The sequence below is a fragment of the Heptranchias perlo genome, chromosome 3 (assembly GCF_035084215.1).
Source record: "Heptranchias perlo isolate sHepPer1 chromosome 3, sHepPer1.hap1, whole genome shotgun sequence".
Classification (NCBI taxonomy): Eukaryota; Metazoa; Chordata; class Chondrichthyes; order Hexanchiformes; family Hexanchidae; genus Heptranchias; species Heptranchias perlo.
This window is the reverse complement of record NC_090327.1, coordinates 31088110-31110604: the sequence shown is the minus strand read 5'-3', so window position 1 is coordinate 31110604 and position 22495 is coordinate 31088110. Positions and strand designations below refer to the sequence as shown.

The 22495-nt window shown below is 42.9% G+C and overlaps 1 protein-coding gene across 1 annotated transcript in view; it reads left to right on the top strand.

Annotated features, from left to right (window-relative positions):
• Window positions 1-22495, top strand: part of tg (thyroglobulin) — a 419486-nt gene that overhangs the window by 58296 nt on the left and 338695 nt on the right. The window contains exons 13-19 of the mRNA XM_067976982.1: window positions 952-1029; window positions 2174-2286; window positions 6913-7033; window positions 11716-11925; window positions 14514-14720; window positions 17367-17521; window positions 18525-18681. Of these exons, the coding sequence (XP_067833083.1) occupies window positions 952-1029; window positions 2174-2286; window positions 6913-7033; window positions 11716-11925; window positions 14514-14720; window positions 17367-17521; window positions 18525-18681 (1041 nt within the window). The remainder of the gene's footprint in view (window positions 1-951; window positions 1030-2173; window positions 2287-6912; window positions 7034-11715; window positions 11926-14513; window positions 14721-17366; window positions 17522-18524; window positions 18682-22495) is intronic.

Below are 22495 nucleotides of genomic sequence, written 5' to 3'. Positions count from 1 at the left end.
TTTGCTTCTCTTTCAGATATTGATCAGTGCAAGCGATGAGTGCCATACATTTCCAGTATTTTCTGCTTCAAGGCTGACACTAGAGGTGTGAGAAAGCTGTTCTCATTAAACAAGACGGAGACTGGGCGGTGTAGTCAGTTAACATGATGACCTTTCACTTCTAGGACTTAGGTTTTAATCCAGCTTGGACTGATGAGAAGGATAAAGGGGGAATGGGGGTGAAGGGGGAATGTGGACGAGGGAAAGGGCCAGGCAGAAGAAATGTCATTTTATTTAATGCGGCCTCCCCTTCTGTACCCGTTTGAAACAGGTGCGCTGCAACTTGAACACTGCTCAGGTGCTCCAGTTGCATTCTGAGAGATCACCTAATTTAAATATTTTCATGGTCCTGATAAGCCTTAAGTACAATTTGTATGTAGGTTTCCAGTGCCCTCTAGGTTCTGCTGAGCCCGTTGGGTTTCTGCACCTTGTAATATGGGCAGCTGATGCCTGGTGCATTTTAGCTCCGCGAGTGCCTGCCAATGTATTATTGGCCCCCATAAGTAAACCAACCAAATTTCTCAGTTAGGTCCTAGTCTACAACTCACTCTCTTAAGCATCCATTCTGATGTTATAGGGTCAATTTTGGGAGGGTCTGATGCCATCAGCAAGACTTCGACAATCAATGGCTGGAAAATTATGGGCAGCACACCTGGAGTTGTCCAATATGCGCTGACTCTGTACAAGGCCATGCTGATGGCATGGGGCCTTGCAAAATTAACTGTCATATGTAAAACATTTGAAGCCCTCGATTGGATTGCAGTCTGTGACTCACTTCCGGTTATTCTATATATATGTCATTTGAACTCTTGACAAGATTCCAGCCTGTAATTCATCATTCTCTTTTATGATTGGACATTATGTTTGACCCTTTCTTGTTCGGTAGTGAATTGTTCATTTGGTTGACCGTAGGTCACTGTTGGTGTGTGGATGAGAGGGGAAGTCATATTCCTGGTTCACTGGTCAGTCGCTCGACCCGGATGCCTCAATGTAAGTTGGAAGTTGCCGGTCATCGAGGCTGTGCAATTCTGAAATAGGATCATAGATCAGTTGAACTCTATCGGTGGTGGATTAGTGGAATTTAGCATCTCTATTATTCAAAAGGCTCAGTAAAAATAGTGAACAAAATTGGGTGAGGATTCAGTAAGTAGTAAATGGAAGAATCTGAGCATGTGATCTCCTGGTGGCTCCGTTGCACCGCGTGGCTAAATATTGGGGTTGTATCCTTAAAGTAAGCAAATTAGCTGCCGAGTTTCCCTACACTACAACAGTAATTATATGGGTGATTTTAACCCAACCTGCCCAGCGGAAACCGAACAGGTGGGCAGTTAAAATCGCCCAGGTTACGTACCTGCCCCGGAGACAAAAGTTGCTGATGGTTCCAGGTGGCAAGGACACCTGCCCAAAGCCGGTGGGGTCCTTTTTTACATATACATGTCGAATCTCGATGACGTCATCGGGACCCAAATGCAATTTTAACTCGGCGGTCTGAACGGGAAGCCGCAGTGCATTTCCCACCAGGTGAAGACAGCAGGCAAGTGGATCGGGGCTAGAAGAAACAGGACTAATCTTCCGGGCCCCCACAAGAAAAGGTTAGACCTTCCCTGCTGCGAACTTACCGATCATGAAAACCCCGTGGGACGGCCCCGCCACCTACCTAACTCACATGAAAGCTGAGAACAGCTAATTAAGCACAGATCAGAGATCAAATCTGGGCCCTTCCTGGTCTGTATGACTCAGCTAGTGACTCAATACCAACTTATTGAACCGTTGAGGAAGGCTTCTCTTTTTAAAAAAATCTGTTTTCTCCACTTTCCTTTTTCTTGGATCTTCAAGTGCCAGGTGAGAGGGTGACTGTAAAATCGGTAACCGAGAGTTCTGGCCTGATTTTTATCCTTCTCCCAACAGTGGCATAGCTCAGATTACCAACTTACCACATGGAGGGTTGCCAGTGCACATCCATATCCTGCCTGTTATGGGCTTCATCACTCCCCTACCCAGCCAAAGAGGTCCTTAATAAAAATCAAACTAGATTCAGAATTCTAGGGCACACTTTGGAGTGGAGCCAGTTGAGGATATGACCGTAACTAACCACTAAGGTGTTGCAGTTAGTATCTTACTCTTCCTTTTCCAGGTCAGACACCATGCCAGCGCTCTCAAATGAATGCAGCTCTGGCTGGATGGAGACGTGTGGGTCCCCAGCTTAATACCACTACCAGGGATTTATTCATTCCAACTTGCACAGAGGTAAATTTGAATCAAAATGTTGAGGTACCAGCAGACTGCCATTTTATATCGAAAATAACATCATGGTTAAAGAGGGAATCTCACCATCAGGATTCCTTTTAAAGATGGATTATTTCCTTTACGAACCCTTTTAAAGGGAGGCTTATCATTATGACTCCTTTTAAAGAGAGACATTTACCTTCAGGCATCTCTCTGAAGGAAACAGTCTCACCCCCTTTTAAGGGGAGACTAGCACCATTATAACTCCTATTAAAGAGAGGGAGAGATTCACATTCAGGCACCCCCTCTAAAGGGGGGAGTCTCAGCATTATGCCCCCTTTTAAAGGATAAGGCTTCTCATCATTTCTGAAAAATGTTGCTTTGAAGCTGAAATCTCAGCTGAGCATGTAAATCCCACCAATCATAAAACGCAATTCATAGTGAAGCTTCATTTGCTCAGCCAGTTCTGAGATCAAAACGTCTCTGTACTTCAAACAGTCTGTTTACATATACTAAAATATACCTTCACAGTAACACTACCAAAATACCAGACTACATTATTGACAAACCGGAATAAAGTTCAGACATCTGCATTGAATAAGATGATGAGGTGACAGAATGAATTAAAGTGATGGATACTTAACATTAATTTAGCAGTAGTTCCGGGTAATTCCATTGCAGCCGACATCATTAATTAACAATGCACAAACTAACTAAAACACAGATCAAAGGGAATTTATTAGACGTCCCAGAGAGACTGCTTGCTGACACCATTTTAAACTGAGCAGCATCCATTTTTAATCTGGTTTACCATTGCCTTTTAAAAATATATATGCTTGCTAAGAGAAAAGTTACTATTTTCATTTTACTCACCTTCAGGCTTTCCTCTTTTAAAGGGGCAGTCTTACCATCAAGAACCTTTTTTAAAGAGGGAGTCTCACCAGCACAACCCCTTTTGAATGGGGGGCCCTCTTAAGAGGGAGCCTCAGCAACAGAACACCATTTTAAAGAGGGAGACTTACTGCTGGTGCTTCTTTTAGAAAGAGACACTCACCATCAGGATCCCCTTTTAGAAAAAGGCACTCACCATCACAATCCTCTTTTATGAACAAACAATCACCATGAGGATCCCCTTTTATAAAGAGACACTCAACATCAGACCCACTTTTAAAGAGAATGGGGTATATCTTCATCTTTACTGCCTGGGTGTTAGGCATTGCCTTGGCGCAGCACAAAGAGGAAAATCCGTTAGGGAGGATACATGACTATTACAGGACTTTCCTGCCTGGGGCGAGCAGAACTTCCGTCTTCCCTAAACATGGTCTGTGGTGTTGGAGGAGGAAGGGCTTGCAAGAGAGACCTCGCCTCCATTCCACCGAGCTAACAGGACCTCATACACGGGTTGCTGTATGGGTAGAAGTGGGGTTCACCTGGAAGACCCTGGAAATTCTACCAGAAAGTATTTTGATTGGCCCTACAATAAAGAAGGCTGATCAGCTGGAGAGATGTCGCTTTTGGTGAGGGTCTACCAGCAGTCCACCACCGCCCCCCTCACCCCCCACCAAGCTACCACCTGACGCTGCACTTCCTGTCCCCTTGCTCTTATGGGTGTCCATTCTTGCATGAGTGCCCACTGAAGATAGGTAAAGGAAGTGACTCCACTCTGAGCCTGGAAACAGGATCAGGAGTAGAGGTCAGCGGCACCTGCTCGGCTGCATGTGCCGATGGAGTAGGCCTAATAATTTTCAGGCACAATGTCTCACCATCCGGACTCCCTGTTAAATTTGGAAGCCCATTATTAGAACCACTTTTAAAGAAAGCTGCATGTAGCCAACATTCTAGGTGCTGTACCAGTGTGATGTGGCCTTTTTGCCAACCTGGTGCCAATTAGGGATAATTTTATGCTGCGAATCATGGTTATTAGAAATTTGGTTGAGGCTGCCCAGTGCTATTCTCACATAGGACCTTGATAGACAGCAGACTTTCATTCCTTCAGTCTGGGCTAAACTAAGCTGTGGTGAGCTGTAGCAGTGGGAGAGCATTTTGGTGGTAGTGATCATAATTCAGTTAGTTTTAGCATAGTTATTTTAAAGGACAAAGATAGAGCAGGAGTTAAAGTTCTCAACTGGGGAAAAGCCAAATTTACTAAGCTGAGAAGTAATTTAGCAAAAGTGGACTGGAAACAGCTACTTGAAGGTAAATCAGTGTCAGAACAGTGGGAGGCGTTCAAGGGGGAGATTCAAGGGGTTCAGAGTAAACATGTTCCCACAAAGTAAAAGGGTGGGGCTGCCAAATCTAGAGCCCCCTGGATGTCAAGGAGCATACAGGGTAAGATAAGGCAAAAAAGGGAAGCTTATGTCAGACACCGAGAGCTCAATACTGCAGAAAGCCTGGAGGAGTATAGAAAGTGCAGGGGTGAAATTAAAAAGGAAATTAGGAAAACAAAGAGAGGGCATGAAAAAATATTGGCAAGTAAAATCAAGGAAAAAGAAAAATATGTTTTCTAAATACTTTAAGAGCAAGAGGATAACTAAGGAAAGAGTAGGGCCTATTAGAGATCAAAAAGGTAACCTGTGTGTGGCGTCAGAATATGTGGGTATGGTTCTTAATGAATTCTTTGCGTCTGTCTTCACAAAAGAGAGGGACAATGCAGAGATTGTAGTTAAGGAGGAGGAGTGTGAAATATTGAATGGGATAAACATAGTGAGAGAGGAAGTATTAAGGGGATTAGCATCTTTAAAAGTAGATAAATCACCAGGGCCGGATGAAATGTATCCTAGACTGTTAAAATAAGTAAGGGAGGAAATAGCAGAGGCTCTGACCATCATTTTCCAATCCTCCCTGGATACAGGCGTGGTGCTGGAGGATTGGAGGACTGCTAATGTTGTACCGTTGTTTAAAAAGGGAGAGAGTGATAGACTGAGTAATTACAGGCCAATCAGTCTAACCTCGGTGGTGGGCAAATTATTGGAATCAATTCTGAGGGACAGGATAAACTGTCACTTAGAAAGGCACAGAGTAATCAAGAACAGTCAGCACGGATTTATTAAGGGAAGGTCGTGTCTGACTAACTTGATTGAATTTTTTGAGGAGGTAATAAGGAGGGTCGATGAGGGTAGTGCATTTGATGTAGTCTACATGGATTTTAGCAAGGCTTTTGACAAGGTCCCACATGACAGACTGGTCAAAAAGTACAAGCCCATGGGATCCAAGGGAAGGTGGCTAGTTCGATCCAAAATTGGCTCAGTGGCAGGAAGCAAAAGGTAATGGTTGACGGGTGTTTTTGTGACTGGAAGGCTGTTTCCAGTGGGGTTCTGCAGGGCTCAGTATTAGGTCCCTTGCTTTTTGTGGTATATGTTAATGATTTGGACTTAAATGTAGTGGGCATGATTAAGAAGTTTGCAGATGATACAAAAATTGGCCGTGTGGTGTATAGTGAGGAGGAAAGCTGTAGACTGCAGGAAGATATCAATGGACTGGTCAGGTGGGTAGAAAAGTGGCAAATGGAATTCAATCCAGAGAAGTGTGAGGTAATGCATTTGGGGAGGGCAAACAAGGCAAGGGAGTACACAATAAATGGGAGGATACTGAGAGGTGTAGAGGAAGTGATGGACCTTGGAGTGCATGTCCATAGATCCCTGAAGCTAGCAGGACAGGTAGATAAGGTGGCTAAGAAGGCATACTGAATACTTTCCTTTATTAGCTGAGGCATAGTAAATAAGAGCAGGGAGATCATGCTAGAACTGTATAAAACACTAGTTAGACCACAGCTTGAGTACTGTGTACAGTTCTAGTCACCACATTACAGGAAAGATGTGATTGCACTAGAGAGGGTACAGAGGAAATGTTGCCAGGACTGGAGAATTTTAGCTATGAGGAAAGATTGGATAGGCTGGGGTTGTTTTCATTGGAACAGAAGAGGCTGAGGGGTGATTTAATTGAGGTGTACAAAATTATGAGGGGCCGAGAGAGAGTGGATAGGAAGGACCTATTTCCCTTAGCAGAGAGGTCAATAACGAGGGGACATAGATTTAAAGTGAATGGTAGAAGGATTAGAGGGGAGCTGAGGAAAATTTTTTTTCACCCAGAGGGTGGTGGGGGTCTGGAACTCACTGCCTGAAAGGGTGGTAGAGGCAGAAACCCTCATCACATTGGAAAAGTACCTGGATGTGCACCTGAAGTGCCGTGACCTACAAGGCTACGGACCAAGTGCTGGAAAGTGGGATTAGGCTGGGTGGCTCATTTTCGGCTGGTGCGGACACAATGGGCCGAATGGCCTCCTTTTGTCCATAAATTTTCTATGATTCTAAGCTTCTAGTGTTGAAAGGACTGCGCTAGCCCACTATCCCACTCAGTTCCTCTCCCACCGCCCATTTACATGTATTTGTACCCCAAATAAAGCTACATGTATTTTCTTTTCTGAACTGAGAGAGCTCGGTGAAGGACAAGACCTATTGATATGTTGTGTTATGGACACCACCTATCTGAATAGAGGAGGAAACTGGACACGATAAAATAGCAATTAATTTTCCACCGAACAGTTTAAAAATGTAAATGTACCAAAAGTAGATTTCAAAATTTACAGTGTGCCTCATATTTTACCTGCCTGTCACCTTTACTTGGTGTTGTTTGCGTTTTGTTTTGCAGACGGGTGAATACAGTGTCTTGCAGTGGTCAAACTCTGGGAATGGTAAGGCCTGGTGCATTGACCCGGTGACAGGGAAAGCTTTTCAACTGACTGTAACAGATTCAGATGGACATCCACAGTGTAAGTACAGTTATTGGGATTGGGCACTGTGAGGCTGTGTGAGGTTGGAGACCGTGCAAGAATGAAATTCCTAAATGTAGTTTAGATACTGATTTATACTTTGGTGCAAAGCTCCTTCTGATTTCTAGGTGCCACATATCAGACATGATAAGACTTCCTCGCAGTCTCTGGCAATGTCACTCTGAACTGCCAGCTAGGAGATGCACAACACTGGCTTTCTAAACACTCTGCTTTTGATTTTCCTTCCCTTCCAGTAGGGAAGGGCCTGGCCTGTCTTTGCAGCGTGACTGAGATTGGTTATTCACGAATATGGAAGGTATCAGATAAACTCACATCCTACCACTCCATGGCATCAAGTGATGGTACTTCACCACTAAATTATGGTGCAATGAAATTTATACGTAGTTTTAGGTGGCACCTGTTCTACCCAGCGTGGGCAGCCCGGATAGAACAGAATGGGGAAAATTTAGATCAATTTAGTTACAAAATGACAACACAGGAAAAGGAGGCATAATGATGGCATGGTATATCACCACTCCAACACAATGTATGATAAGGCTGTTAAAATAGCATACGGGATCCTTGGCTTTATAAATAGAGGCATAGAATACAAAAGCAAGAAAATTATGCTAAACCTTTATAAATACTGGTTAGGCATCAGCTGGGGTATTGTGTCCAATTCTGGGCATCGCACCTTAGGAAGCATGTTAAGGCCTTGGCGAGGGTGCAGAGGAGATTTACCAAAATGGTAGCAGGGATGAGGGTCCTCAGTTATGTGGAGAGACTAGAAAAGCTGGGATTGCTCTCCTTAGAACAAATAAGTTTAAGGGGAGATTTGATAGAGTTATTCAAAATTATGAGAGGTCTTGATAGAGTAAATAAGGAGAAACTGTTTCCACTGGCAGGTGGGTCTGTAACCAGAGGACACAGATTTAAAATAATTGGCAAAAGAACCAGAGGGGAGATGAGGAGAATTTTTTTTATGCAGCGAGTAGTTATGATCTGGAATGCACTGCCTGAAAGGGTGGTGGAAGCAGATTTAACAGTAACTTTCAAAAGGGAATTGGATAAATAATTGAAAAGGAGAAATTTGAAGGGCTATGAGGAAAGAGCAGGGGAGTCGGTCTAATTGGATAGCTCTTTCAAAGAGCCGGCACAGGCACGATGGGCCAAATGGCCTCCTTCTGTGTTGTATGATTCTATAATTCTATATATGTATCTAGGGAAAGAAGGGATTGATGGATATGGTGAGGAAGTGAGGAATGTGGAGTTGAAATCCACCAGTATGGCCTCCTTCTGTGCTGTAAGATTCTATGACTTTATGGTGTATTTCAAACTTGCCGTCCGGGTATAAAACTGAGGATGCGGATTGGCCACATTATTTCCCAGAATAATTCCTGGATTTGTTGCATCGTCTAACAATAACAATTACTAACAATTGGGGAGGACAGTGCATGTGGCTGCACCGTCTGGTAGAGAGGGTGACCATTGAGAGGCACGGAGTGTGGTTAGAATGTGTAATGGTTAGAATGGTTAGAGTCCATAAATTATTTTGAAAGAGAATTAGTTAGATGTTTGAAAAAGGGGGGTATTAAATGATGTAAGGATCTAGTAAGAGAGTAATATTGGACTCCATGACTTGTGTAGCAATAAAAAAAGAGCATGCATTTATATAGCACCTTTCACGACCTCAGGATGTCCCAAAGTGCTTTATAGCCAGTTAAGTACTTTTGAAGGGTAATGTAGGGAAATGCAGCAGCCAATTTGCCCACAGAAAGATCCCACAAACAGCAATGAGATAATGATTAGATCATCTGTTTTAGGTGTTGGTTGAGGGATAAATGTTGACCAGCACATCAAGAGAATCCCCCACTCTTCTTCAAATGGTTTCATGGGATCTTTTACATCCACCTGAGAGAGCAAACGGGGTCTCGGTTTAATGTCTCCTTAAAAAGACAGCAGTTCTGACAGTGCAGCAGTCCCTCAGTACTACACTGAAGTAGGAATGAGAACAAGCAATGGTGTAGATTTGATGGGCCAAGTGACCTGTTCTTGTGCTGTAATAGTTGCTGGAGCATGAAATGCTTTGTCACAACGGAGTAGTTGAGACATGAGGCTATTACACCATATAAGTGAAGAGTAGATGAACCTTTAAAAGAGAGGAAGATACTGGACCCCAAGAAAGAGCAGGGGAATGAGACAAGTCGACAGTTAACTTTTTTTTACTCATTCATGGGATGTGGGTGTCGCTGGCAAGGCCAGCATTTATCCCTAATTGCCCTTGAGAAGTTTTTTATGATATTGTCTGAGGGTGGATCTTTGGCTGGAACACTAGGAAAACTCTCTGCTCTATTTCAAATAATACCATGGAATCTTCAACATCCACCTGAACATGCAGATGGGGTATTAATTTAACATCTCATCTGGAGGATGAAATCTCCAAAAATGCAGTAATGCCTTAGTGACTCACTGGAGAGTCAATTTAGGTTATGAACTTGAAACCACAGCTTTCCAACTAGCTGAGCCAAACTGACACAGATTATATGAATGAGCTGGCCAATTTTTTCTTGGTGATTTTCGGGTGAGGTTGGTCAAGGGCGAGATAAAGATATTTCCGTTTTGACCAAACTTGGTCATGTCATCGCTAACTAAATCGCTGGCTAATTATTTATAAAATGGCCAGTTCCATCATGAAGGGATGTTTCTTCCAGTGATGGGAAAAGATTCACTTGGTACTTAACACATTGGTAGATTAATATTCTGCACTCAGGATAGCAGCGGGTTGTAAGTAAGATTTAGTGATGGATTCTTTCCCCTCAGTTTCTCTTCAACCTGTACAGAAGTAAGCTCGTAGAGCCAGGAAGAATTTTGCTCAGAATAATGTGTGCAGTGTAGCAGGCAACAATCTACAGAGTACTGTCGATAAACCTGCAATAGACAGTAGGGGCTGCTGTGTGCAATAGGATTAGAGCAGCTTCACAACTGTGACTGAGTAACGGTCTGTAATTAAATATCTATCAATGATATTTTGCAGCTATAATTCACACATTTGGGTTGAATATAGCAGCATTCTTCCCTCCAACCATGTGGCTAATTGGGCAATAGAATTTCATTGCACTCTTAGGCTAGAAAGTCAAGCAGGTCTGGCTCAGATACCTGATATGATAGAATCCTGTTTTTCCATAGGATTGCTTCTTGATGAACCACTTGGAAGTCAGCAGTTTTTTTATGGAAGAGGGGGCCAAGAAGAGGGAGGACTTGTCCATGACTTTTATGTTCCATAAAGTGAGGAATGACAATGTTAAGGGTGGGAAATGGATGTTTTTTTTAACCTTTCATTCACTCTGGGGATTTCCATGAATCAGACATACATCAGTAGACCTCTGACTCAATAATGAAGAATACCGCTTCCATAGATTATTAAATGAAGCGCAATGGGAAAAATTGGCTCTGTTAGTTAGTCAAACATGGAAGTGTTGCCAAATTGAATGGGAACAATTGCCAAGGCAAATAGAAACTTGGGTTGTAACAATAAATCTAAAGAAATTGTGTGGACACAAAAAGCCATTGGTGCAGCCACACTTAGAGTATTCCGGCTAGTTTTAGTCATCACCCTTAGGAAAAATTATAGAGACATTGGAAGATTTCAAAGAAAGGCAACACAGATGGGACAGGGTCTTAAATAATTGAGGTTGAAGATATTCCATCTATTCTCACTGGAAAAAGAAAGAACGAGGCAGGGAAAATATTCAAATTTGTAACAAAAATATTTGTGAATTATGCTTGTCAAGATCCAGAGATTTTGGGCTTTCTTGAGCAAATAAATTGAAAAGCAAGTAAATCCAATGCTTGAGGCTTCCAGGCCATTTAGGTTATAGAAACAGCATCTTTAAGCAGGTAATTACAGGGTCAATGGACTGATCCTGCATTCACAGTTCCAACACAATGGCGCTGATTATTTAACCCACACTCCCTGGAGTGTGGCTTTCCTTTTACTTCGTGATTTTCCTGCTTTCTGCTATTGAAGGCAATAATTCACACTGGAATAATATTTCATGGGTACCCTCTGGAATCTCACCCAGTTAGCCACTTTTCAACAGAGGTCACTATCTGGGGATCGAGTGTGGGAACCTGGAAGTTATTTCCAGGGGTGCTGAGGCCAATTGTGGCCCTCCTACCTTCTCCCTGAGATGATCTAACAACATAGGCTGCAGATGGAAACCAAGACCTTTCTCATGTGACTGGTGGGCCAGTGGGGGACGCTGAGAATTATTTATATTTTTTAATTATCAAGTATAAGGGCTGGCTTCCCATCAGGTGTTCTGCAACCCCTAATATTCTAACCACTTAAATTAAATACACAGTACATCAGGGGCTGTGAGCCCACAGTTTCCCAATCACAGTGCACTGTGAGTGTTGATCCTCACCGGGAGTGCCCAATCAGGGAATCAGCCCTATAAAACGCTTGTAGTGTAGCAAGAAAAAGTGTTAGAAGCAGGAGAAACCAACCATTGAAAATCAACATTACACCACATCAAATCAAAGTTAGCAAACAGTCAGAACATCCTTTTTAAAGTAATGAAACCATTGCTGAATAGTCATAACTAATCCTATTTGTGAACACTTAAACCAACTAATTGCAAACTGTCAAACTAATTTTCTCCCTCTTTTCCAACCACCAGGTCCAAGCAGGTGTGAAATTCTGAAGAATCAGGTGTTACAGCAGGAAGTGGGGGCAGGGTACATTCCAGCCTGTGAAGGGTTTGATGGATCCTTTTCAGCCATACAGTGTGATCAGAAGGAAGGGAGGTGTTGGTGTGTCTTTACAAATGGAGAAGAGATTCCTGAAACACAAGTCAACGCAACCATTGGATCAAAACCTGCCTGCAGACGTAAGTTATCTGGAGCTTTTGGAGTGGTGGAAAACATCCAATGAGGCTGTGATAGGACTGTGGAGGAGAGCATCTAATGAGGCTGTGATGGTACCATGGTGGAGAGCATCTAATGAGGCTGTGATAGGACTGTGGAGGAGAGTATTTAATGAGGCTGTGATGGTACCATGGTGGAGAGCATCTAATGAGGCTGTGATGGTACCATGGTGGAGAGCATCTAATGAGGCTGTGATGGTACCATGGTGGAGAGAGTTTAATGAGGCTGCGATGGTACCGTGGTGGAGAAAGTTTAATCATGCTGGGATGGTACCATGGTGGAGAGCATTTAATGAGGCTATGATAATACAGTGGTGGAGAGCATTTAATGATGCTGTGATTGTACAGTGGTGGAGAGTATTTAATGATGCTGTGATGGTACCGTGGTGGAGAGCATTTAATGATGCTGTGATGGTACCGTGGTGGAGAGCATCTAATGAGGCTGCGATGGTACCATGGTGGAGAGAGTTTAATGAGGCTGTGATGGCTTCTAGAAAATAACAAATGATCAAATAGAAAATTGGGCATGACTGTGGATTAATATAGATGGAAGGGAGGGGAAAAGGGGACAGGGGCAGTGAGAACTGAGGGGGAAAGGGGGAAGGTAGAGGTTAGTTGGAGGCAAGGGGGAAGGTAGATTGAGGTTAAAAGCCATGAGTTGATAGGAAAGGGTTAAAGGTGGTGAAATACCCATCAGTCAGGAATGGAACTTGAGGCAGCAGTATAATTTAGAAATAAATAAATAACGAAAAGAAAGCTAAGAGGGAACATTGGGAGAAGGGCCAGATGCCGTTCTGATTGGGCAAGCCTAGACTGGACTCAAAATTTTTGCTGAGTCAGGTTAGGCCCTGCAAGACCAGGAGCGTGGCAAAACTTTTCTTGGATGCCAGCAGTAAGGAAAACAGTGGGGAACACTGGACAGCATAAAAAGTAAGGGGAGCAGGTAGCTGCAAGAGTCAGCAAAGAGAAGGAGAGGAGCTGAAGAAAAACCAGTGAGAGGTTTGGAGAAATAATGGAAAGTTATCGCAGAAAAAGTTAAAAACAAACTGAATGTAGTTGAAAAATTATTTTTCTGGAACCAGAAATCAAGATGATGACCAAGTTGGCAGAAAGAATTCAGAAATGTGATGCAGAGCTACCTAGTGGCCAAAGGTAGCAATTGCAATCATGAAAGTTGAGAAATTTCAACAACACATTGCATTTATATAGCGCCTTTAATGTAGTAAAACATCCCAAGGTGCTTCACAGCAGTGTAATCAGACACAATTTGACTCTGAGCCATTGACGGAGATATTAGGACAGGTGTCCAAAAGCTTGGTCAAAGAGGTAAGTTAAAGAGGTAAGTAAAAGGATCGACAGAGAATGAGAAGAGGGGTGGGATCTTTCTTCCATCTCGAGAAGAAATTTAAGTTTCTTTTTTTATCTTAAAGGAGAAAAGAGAGGTGGGGAGGCTGAGAGATTTAGGGAGGGAATTCCAGAACTTAGGGTCTAGATAGCTGAAGGCACAGTCACCAATGGTAGGGTGAAGGGAGTGGGGGATGGACAAGAGGTCAGAGTTGGAGGAATGCAGAGTTCTCGGAGGATTGTGGGGCTGGAGGAGGTTATAAAGATAGGGAGGGGCAAGTCCATGAAGGGATTTGAACACGAGGATAAGAATTTTAAAATGGAGGCGAACAGGGACTGGAAACCAATGTAGGTCATGAGCACAGAGGTGAAGGGTGAACAGAACTTGGTGCGAGTTGGGATACGGGCAGCAGCGTTTTGGATGAGCTTAAGTTTATGGAGGGTGGAAGACGGGAGGCCAGCCAGGTGAGCATAGGAATAGTTGAGTCTGGAGGTAACAAAAGTATGGATGAGTGTTTCAACAGCAGATGGGCTGAGGCAGGGGTGGAGATAAGAACATAAGAAATAGGAGCAGGAGTAGGCCAATCGGCCCTTCGAGCCTGCTCCGCCATTTAATAAGATCATGGCTGATCTGATCCTAACCTCAAATCTAAATTATAAGAACATAAGAAATAGGAGCAGGAGTAGGCCAATCGGCGATGGATGATACGTGTGGACCTATCAGTGATTCACCCTCATGGAGGTGATTAGATACCTACCTGCAGTGGATTTTATGGATATATGTTTGTATTGAGCGTTATGGGGTATCTATCTGTAATTGACTCTAAGGGTCATGACCTGTCAGTGATGGTACAGAAACTTTATAATTACGTATTTATTAGAGAAATCTATGGCCGATTACATAGCAGTGATGAAACTTACTCTGGAGTTACCTTCTGCTTTAAGTCCAAGGAATTGTACTATTTACTGTGTTTGCATCATATACAAAGACAGAACATATTCGTGTAGAATTTTGTGGGGATTCTCCCAATCTCCCGGTGTAAGTTGGGCAAATACCCCGACGGAACAGCACAATCATGATGGGAAATGGGGATAACCCTCTGAGAAATTCTGCCCCATCTTTCTGTAATTGTAATAGGTATGTGTTTTTTTTTATCAGAGATCTGATTAAGGGGTTCCCAATCTCTCAAAGTGTTTTGTTTTCCCAGGCCCACAGTGTGCACTTCCCTTCAAAGCCCATGCTGTATCAGGTGGCATCGTTTTATGTGATGATGTACCCAGTGGTCAGTCTCTGCAACATTGCCAGCTGATATGTCGTCAAGGATACCACAGTGCATTCGATGGGAGAAGGTTTGTGTGCAACATACAGAATGGTATCTGGATTACAGAATTCCCACATCCAAAGGCCTGTCAGAGTAAGTACTTAGGGAGCATTATTACTTTTCTTGAACGTTTACCAGTTCTCTAATTTTTCCCGCTATTTTGGTGGTCATGGCTACCATATTTTTATTTTGAAGGTTGACTACTGCAGTCACTCAAATAACAACCAACATGCAAGTTTAAACTATCACTTTGGCTACGTGATTGTTAATAGTCAGTTTCTGATCTCCACAAACAGGAAGTTAGTTCCTGGTTTCAGTCGTGTCATAAGAACATATGAAATCAATGAACAAGCAAAAGCCGTTCGGTCCCTCAAGCTCATCCCTTCCACAGACTAACTACAACTTATCTTATCAAGGACTCTACTCCATCCCTTTAATCTCCTCTGGGAACATTTTGCATAAGCAGTCTTTAATCTTCAAAACTAATTAAACAAGACTGCGGAATATTCATACATCACCAATCATCACATCTCCATGCTTCAACCTTGAGCTGTTACCCTCTAGAGACAACATTCCCCCACCCACTATTCCCAGCAGCAGAAGCATCATCATTTCCCAAATATTTTTTGATCAACTTCTGTCTGTTTCTATCCAGGTAGCTAGGTGAGTAGCTAGTTGGAGACTAGTTTCTTCTACAATCGAACAGCTGGCATAGGACAGCTAAATAGCAGAGGAGTGAGATTTGAAAACAAATGACTATAGTGGCCACATTGTTTATCTTGTCTGTATATAGAAGAAAACAGAACTTACATTTATATAGCACCTTTCAGTACCTCAGGATATCCCAAAGCGCTTTACAGACTATTAAGTACTTTTGAAGTGTAGTCACTGTTGTAATGGAGAAAATGCGGCAGCCAAATTGCACACAGCAAGGTCCCAGAAACAGCAATGTGATAATGTCCAGATAATCTGTTTTAGTGATGATGGTTGAAGAATAAATATTGGCCAGGACACCAGAAGGACTCCCCTGCTCTTCTTCAAATTGTGCCATGGGATCTTTTTAGCCCATCTGAGAGATTAGGTCCGGCCTTGATCTAACATCTCATCTAAAAAATGACACCTCCAACAGAGCAGCACTCCCTCAGTACTGCATTGAAGTGTTGGCTTAGATTATGTGCTGAAGTCTCTGGAGTGGGACTTGAACCAACAACTTCTGACTCAGAGGCGAGGTTGACACCTTAAATATAAAGCATACCATATATCTTAAATAATCATGCAACCTATCTATAAAATGTAGGCTTGTTTAAGTGCTGTGGCCAAGTGTCCACGCATCTCCAGTCCCCTATGTGCATAAGATACAGGGGAGTTTGGTCTTTCACCAAAATTTTCTTGCTCTTTTTGTCTCTGAAGGCTTTGTGGCATTCAGTTCCATTGGAGCCAACAGCCCTCTGGTACCTCAATTAAGGAGCTATTCTTCACCACGCTATGGAGAGCATCACAGTTAAGCTTTATCCTGTCCTCACCTAATGTCCAACCATGCATGTTATCCAAAGGGTGGTGGGGGTGCGGAGGGGGCCACTAAAAAATGCTTGGGTACAAAGACGGATTTTCCCCTCCTTAGCTTGACTCAGTACTATACTGGGTGTGGCATTTACCAACTGTGTGATCACAGGAGCTCGGTTGTTTTTTATATAAAGGCAGTCTTTGCTCTATGCTCACCCAGGAGTTCATGTTCTTCTGAGAAAATGACAGGATTGTGGGATAAAAGACATTCGCTGTTTGTACCCTCAGTACTTGATAACCAAAGTAACAAATTGTACATCACAAGTTAGCATCTACTCTCACACAGAAGTGATTATGAGTCAGCCAATATTAGTGATCACTGCTGGTAGTGATCATGTGGGTAAAATGCTCAAATCCTATTTGCAAAAACCCATTTACATTAAATTTGTTACATAGAATTATGTAACATGGAATCTATAGCACAGAAACTGGTCCGCAGGCCTAATGGCCTTTTCTTGTTCCTAAAAATTCTTAAATTCCTAATGATCTTTTGAACAAAAATATATTGGATATGTATAGAATTTCTCTGGATAACTTCATGCCCGGATGGCACAGGACATTTCATGGGGAGAAAGGAAATATTAACCGTGATCAGTGCTGGCCCACAGAACCACACATCTGATCGTGGAGCAGCATTGACAACCATAGATACAAGATTAAATGTAAGAGATTTAGAACAGAGGGCAGGAGAAACTTCTTTACACAGAGAGTTATGAGGCTGTGGAATTTACTTCCAGGGTTAGTGGTTGATGCAGAAACTGTCAACTTTTAGATTGGATAGGTGAATGAAGGAACAGGGCTTGAAGGGATAAATGAGATAGGGAACAGGGTGGATAAATGAGATAGAACTATTTGCTCACATGGAGGGTAAACACTGACAAGGACTGGTTGAGTCGAATGGCCTGTTTCTGTATTGTAACTTCTATGTAGTTCTATTTCTGTGTTGAAATTAACACCCCTAGTGGTAGGAATTGAGACTACAACAATACAACATATTTCAATGGAGACATTTGGTACAGTGCCCCCAATGACAAGAATCAAATACAACATGATGGAACCTTCCAGCAATATCCCGTAGGGAATTTCATCGTAAGAGGAAAAATAAAAGGTATGGTTTAGAAAAGTGATTTTAGAAAAAATCCTTTGTGAAGATTTTTGATCTGTTTTACCTCACAGAAATCCAAGTATTCCAAGTGGCTCAGGCCCAGATGCAGTTTCAGCTCCTATTGCCTTCTGGGAAAACATGTAGCAGTGATTATTCGGGATTACTGAAGGCATTTAAAATCTTCATCACAGATGATCTGAGGGCTAGAGGATTCTGTCACATTCAGGTACTTATATAACAATATACCATTTGTTTTCCAATTTTCTCTTTTCTTCTGAAGATGTTGCCTTGGTTGTGGTTACATGGGGGTTGGCAGCCCTTTGGTACCTCACATATGAGCCCTAGTGCTGAGTGCTGACAGACTATTTGACATCCGAGCTTGGTTCTGACCCCACCCAATGTCTGAACATTTACATTTTGCGGCAAAGATCACTGGATAATGATCAGCAGCAGGAACCCGAGCTGTTTTTCCCCATTCCTAGAACAAAGTTAAATAACTTTTAAATGCTTTACGGAGAGAAGTTAAGAAACATTTCTTCATGCAAAGGGTGAAGAAGTGTGTAACTCTGTCCCATAAAAAGCAGTAGATGCTAGCTTAATTAATAATTTTAAAGCTGAGTTCGATAGATTTTTGCTAGTCAAGGATATTAAGGGATTTGAAGCCAAGGTGGGCAGGTGGAGTTAGGATACAGATTAGTCATGATCTCTTTGAATGATGAGGGGCTGAATGGCCTACTCCTGTTCCTATGCTCCGATGTTCCTACATAAAAGAGTTGGGCTAGTACACCCCTAAGGCTAGCCAGTCCCAACTACCTGCAGAACGGACTGAATATTTGATTTCCCCCAAAGGCCAGCAAGTCCCATCTCCTTCCAGGTCACCTGGACTGATGAATATGATAGTGAGCCTATCACATACATCACTGTCTCGCCTGCTATCTGGGAACGTAGGATCAGGTTGCTAATGGGCAGGAAAGTACAGCTTGATTCTGCTCACCCCTACCCAGTTCTCAGTGAACATGAGCGCACAGGCGGATAGTACAGTGATTGTAATACTGGACTAGCAATCTGGAGGCCTAGACTAATGATCCAAAAAATGTGAGTTCAAATCCCATCGTGGCAGTTGAGAATTTGAATTCAGTTTTTTAGAAACAAAGGAAAACCATCAAATGAATACAAGGGTAAACATAGCAGTAAAAGTGCGAACACTGAATATTCCTGTCTCCTCTTAGGTGGCTGTTCCTGGGGAAACAGTGTTGGTCCCAGTCTGTGATGACTCGACTGTATCAGTTGGATGTTTGAGCATGGACCGTTTAGGAGTAACTGTTACTTGGAGAATACAGCTTGCAGATATCCCAGCATCCTCTCTCCCTGACCTACATGACATTGGTAAGTTACACTGCTTCATAACTTATGCACATAACCAAATTTATTGGGTAAACAATTTTAATATTCTAAATCAAAAGCAAAATACTGCAGATGCTGGAAATCTGAAATAAAAACAGAAAATGCTGGAAAACACTCAGCAGGTCAGGCAGCATCTGTAGAGAGAGAAACAGAGTTAACGTTTCAGCTCGATAACTTTTTATCAGAACCGAAAGATGTTAGAGATTAACAGTTTTTAAGCAAGTGCAGGGCCAGGAGAAAAAGGGTGTGGGAAAAACAAAAGGGAAGATCTGTGATAGGGTGGCGGGCAGGAGTGATTAAATGACAAAAGGGATGATGGTGCAAGGCAAGGAGGGTGGTAATGGGACAGGTAAAGAAACGAAAGATGGGCCCAGAGGAGGTGTAAATGGTTACAGCAGAATAGAGGGGTGAGATGCATGGAAAATCTGGCAAAGAGGAAAAGGCTCTCATAGGCCGTGAATTGATAGGAGATCCCCACCCCAAGCCCCGGCCCACACTTCCTCTACTCCCAGTGGCTCTGGTGCAGCCATCCTCCACCTGCTGTCCGAGAAAATGGAAGTGATGGTTAAGATCCAAGGTTGTTAAACTCAATGTTAAGGCTGGAAGGCTGGAAGCTGCCTAATAGAAAGATGAGGGTGCTGTTCCTCAAGCTTCATTGGAAATCTGTAGGAGGCTGAGGACAGACAGGTCAGAGTGGGAGTGCGATGGAGAATTGAAGTGGCAAGCGATCAGAAGCTCAGGGTCACGCTTGTGGACTGAACGGAAGTGTTCAGCAACGTGATCACCCAATCTGCATTTAGTTTGCCCAATGTAGAGGAGACCGCATCGTGAGCAGCAAATACAATATACTAAGTTGGAAGATGTACAAATAAATTGCTGTGTCACCTGGAAGAAGTGTTTGAGGCCCTGGACGGTGGGAAGGGTGGATGTGAAAGGACAGGTGTTACATGTCCGATGATGAAGGAACGGTGATGTATGTCCAAGTCAGAAGCACAGTACTTCCCAAATATTTTTGTAAAATTAGACTTTAACATTTCACCTTCCTCTTGGGCAGTCACAACCTATGTTTCTATGGGTATGGGCACTAATTGGTACTAAATTGACAGTCTTGCTCAGAATGACTCATGTGGGAAATGAATAGTGTCACAAAGGGACATGAGGTCGAGACTGAGGCATGTTGCTGGGGAAAATTAGATGCAACTTTACTCTGCATCTCACCCATGCTGTATCAGCGCTGGGAGTTCTTGATGGGGTAGATTAGAGTGAGTTTTACTCTACACCTCACTTATGCTGTACCAGACTTGCAGCAGTTGATGGGGTAGAATTTAAGGAGCTTTATTCTATATCTTACCCATGCTCCACCAGACCCGGATGTAAATTATGGGACAGTACCTGAGCTTTGTTCTGCATCTCACCCATGCCGTACCTAACCTGGGAGTACTCAATGCTGACATTAGAATCCCAAAATAAGAAACATGTTCTATTTCTCTGTGCCAAGATCACTCAAGTTAATAAACATCAAAAAGAATTCAATGAAAGAAAAATAGGTCCATATACTTGCAGAAACCACTAACTAAATCTGTTTGGAGTCTCATATCTGGAGATGTTGACAGAAAGTGTCTCTGAGCATCTACAGTGCAGAATAACTCAAGATTTGTATCTTTGCACTGGAGGTTATGTCTCTCTGGGTCAGTGCATTCCAACCTTTATCTAATATAAAATGGAATCAAAATGGTGACATTTCATTTTAAAATTAGAAATATAATAAGGAGAAATTTTTTTAAAAACCAAGTACTGGAAACATCATAGAATCTTACAGCAAGCAAGGAGGCCATTCGGCCCATCTTGCCTGTACCGCCTCTTTGAAAGAGCTATCCAATTAGTCCCACTCCCTTGCTCTTTCTCCATAGCCCTGCAAATTTTTCCCTTTTCAAGTATATATCCAACTCCCTTTTGAAAGTTACTGTTGAATCTGCTTCCACCACCTTTCGAGGCAGTGCCTTCCAGATTGTAACAACTCGCTGCTTAAAAAAATGTCTCCTCATGTCTCCAAATGTCTCTCCTGAATCTTTTGCCAATTATCTTAAATCTGTGTCCTCTGGTTACTGACCCTCCTGACACTTGCTGCATTTACTCTGGGAGGCTGCGTAACATCAGCTTTTCATTTTAATCACACGCAGCAAAGAGACAGAATTTTAAAGCAAAAAGGAAAGCAGCTGCTGAAAGCCAATGAGTGTTTTTAATCAAAGATTTCAATCTCCTCAATTAAATGTGTAATTTGTTGTTCCTGATGACAATCAGCGAATGTGAACATTTTGCCTTGCAATCAACCGCACTACAGCTATGGTAAATTCGTGGTTCCAAATCATTATGAACCATTTAATTTTATTTTAAAAATCTAATTCTTGAGGAAAAATTTTACATTCAATGTGAAGGATATCTTAAATAAAAACAGAAAATGCTGGAGAAGCTCAGGCAGCATCTGTGGACAAAGAAACAGAGTCAACGTTTCAGGTCGATGACCTTTCGTCAGAACTGGAAGATGTCAAAAGAGTTAACGTTTTTGAGCAAGTACAGAGCCAGGGAAGGGGGGGAGGGAAGGGGAGGGGAGGAAAGAACTAAAGGGAAGGTCTGCGATAGAGGGCAGGAGTGATTAAATGACAAAAGGGATGATGATGCAAGGCAAGAAGGGTGGTAATGGGACAGGTTAAGAAACAAAAGATTGATCAGGAGTAGCTGTAAATGGCAGCAGGAGAACCATTACCAGCACTAGCTGACCGAAAAAATGGGAGCAGTGGTTATGATCTGAAGTTATTGAAATCAATGTTGAGACCGGAAGGTTGTAAAGTGCTTAAAAGAAAGATGAGGTGCTGTTCCTCGAGCTTACGTTGAGCTTCATTGGAACAGTGTAAGAGGTTGAGGACAGAGAGGTCACAGTTGGAGTGGGACGGGGAATTAAAATGGCAAGTGACCAGCAGGTCAGGGTCATGCTTGCGGACAGAGCAGAGGTGTTTATGCTGCCTGACTTGCTGAGCTTCTCCAGCATTTTCTGTTTTTATTTCAGATTTCCAACATCCGCAGTATTTTGCTTGTATTTTAGTGACGGATATCTTTGCAGGGATATGGAATATTTTCTTTATATCAGGATTCCAACCCTGCCACAGCACTGAAACTGCACTAATCAAAATCACAAATGGCATCCTCTGTGTCTGTGGTGCATTATCCCTTCTCATCCTTCTCGACCTCTCTGCAGCCTTTTGCATGGTTGGCCACACCAACCTCCTCCAACGCCTCTCCTCTGTTGTAGAGCTGGGTGGGACTGCACTCGCCTGGTTCCATTCTTACCTATCCAGTCGTAGCCAGAGAATCTCCTGTACTGGCTTTTCTTCCCGTCCCCGCATAGTTACCTCGGAGTCCCCCAAGGATCTATCCTTGGCCCCCATTTCTTCCTCATTTATATGCTGCCCCTCGGTGACATCATCCGAAGACATGACGCTAACTCTACATTACCACCAACTTCCTTGACCTCTCCACTGTCTCTTTGTTGTCAGACTGCTTGTCCGACATCCAGTCCTTGATGAGCCGCCGTTTCCACCAATTAAACATTGGGAAGACCGAAGCCACTGTCTTCGGCCCCTGCCACGAACTCCTTTCCGTAGCCACTGATTCCGTCCCCCTCCCTGGCCACTGTCTCAGGCTGAAACAGACTGTTTGTAACCTCTGCATCCAATTTGACCTTGAAGTGTGATTCAGAACCCATATCCTCTCCATCACAAAGACTGCCTATTTCTGCTTC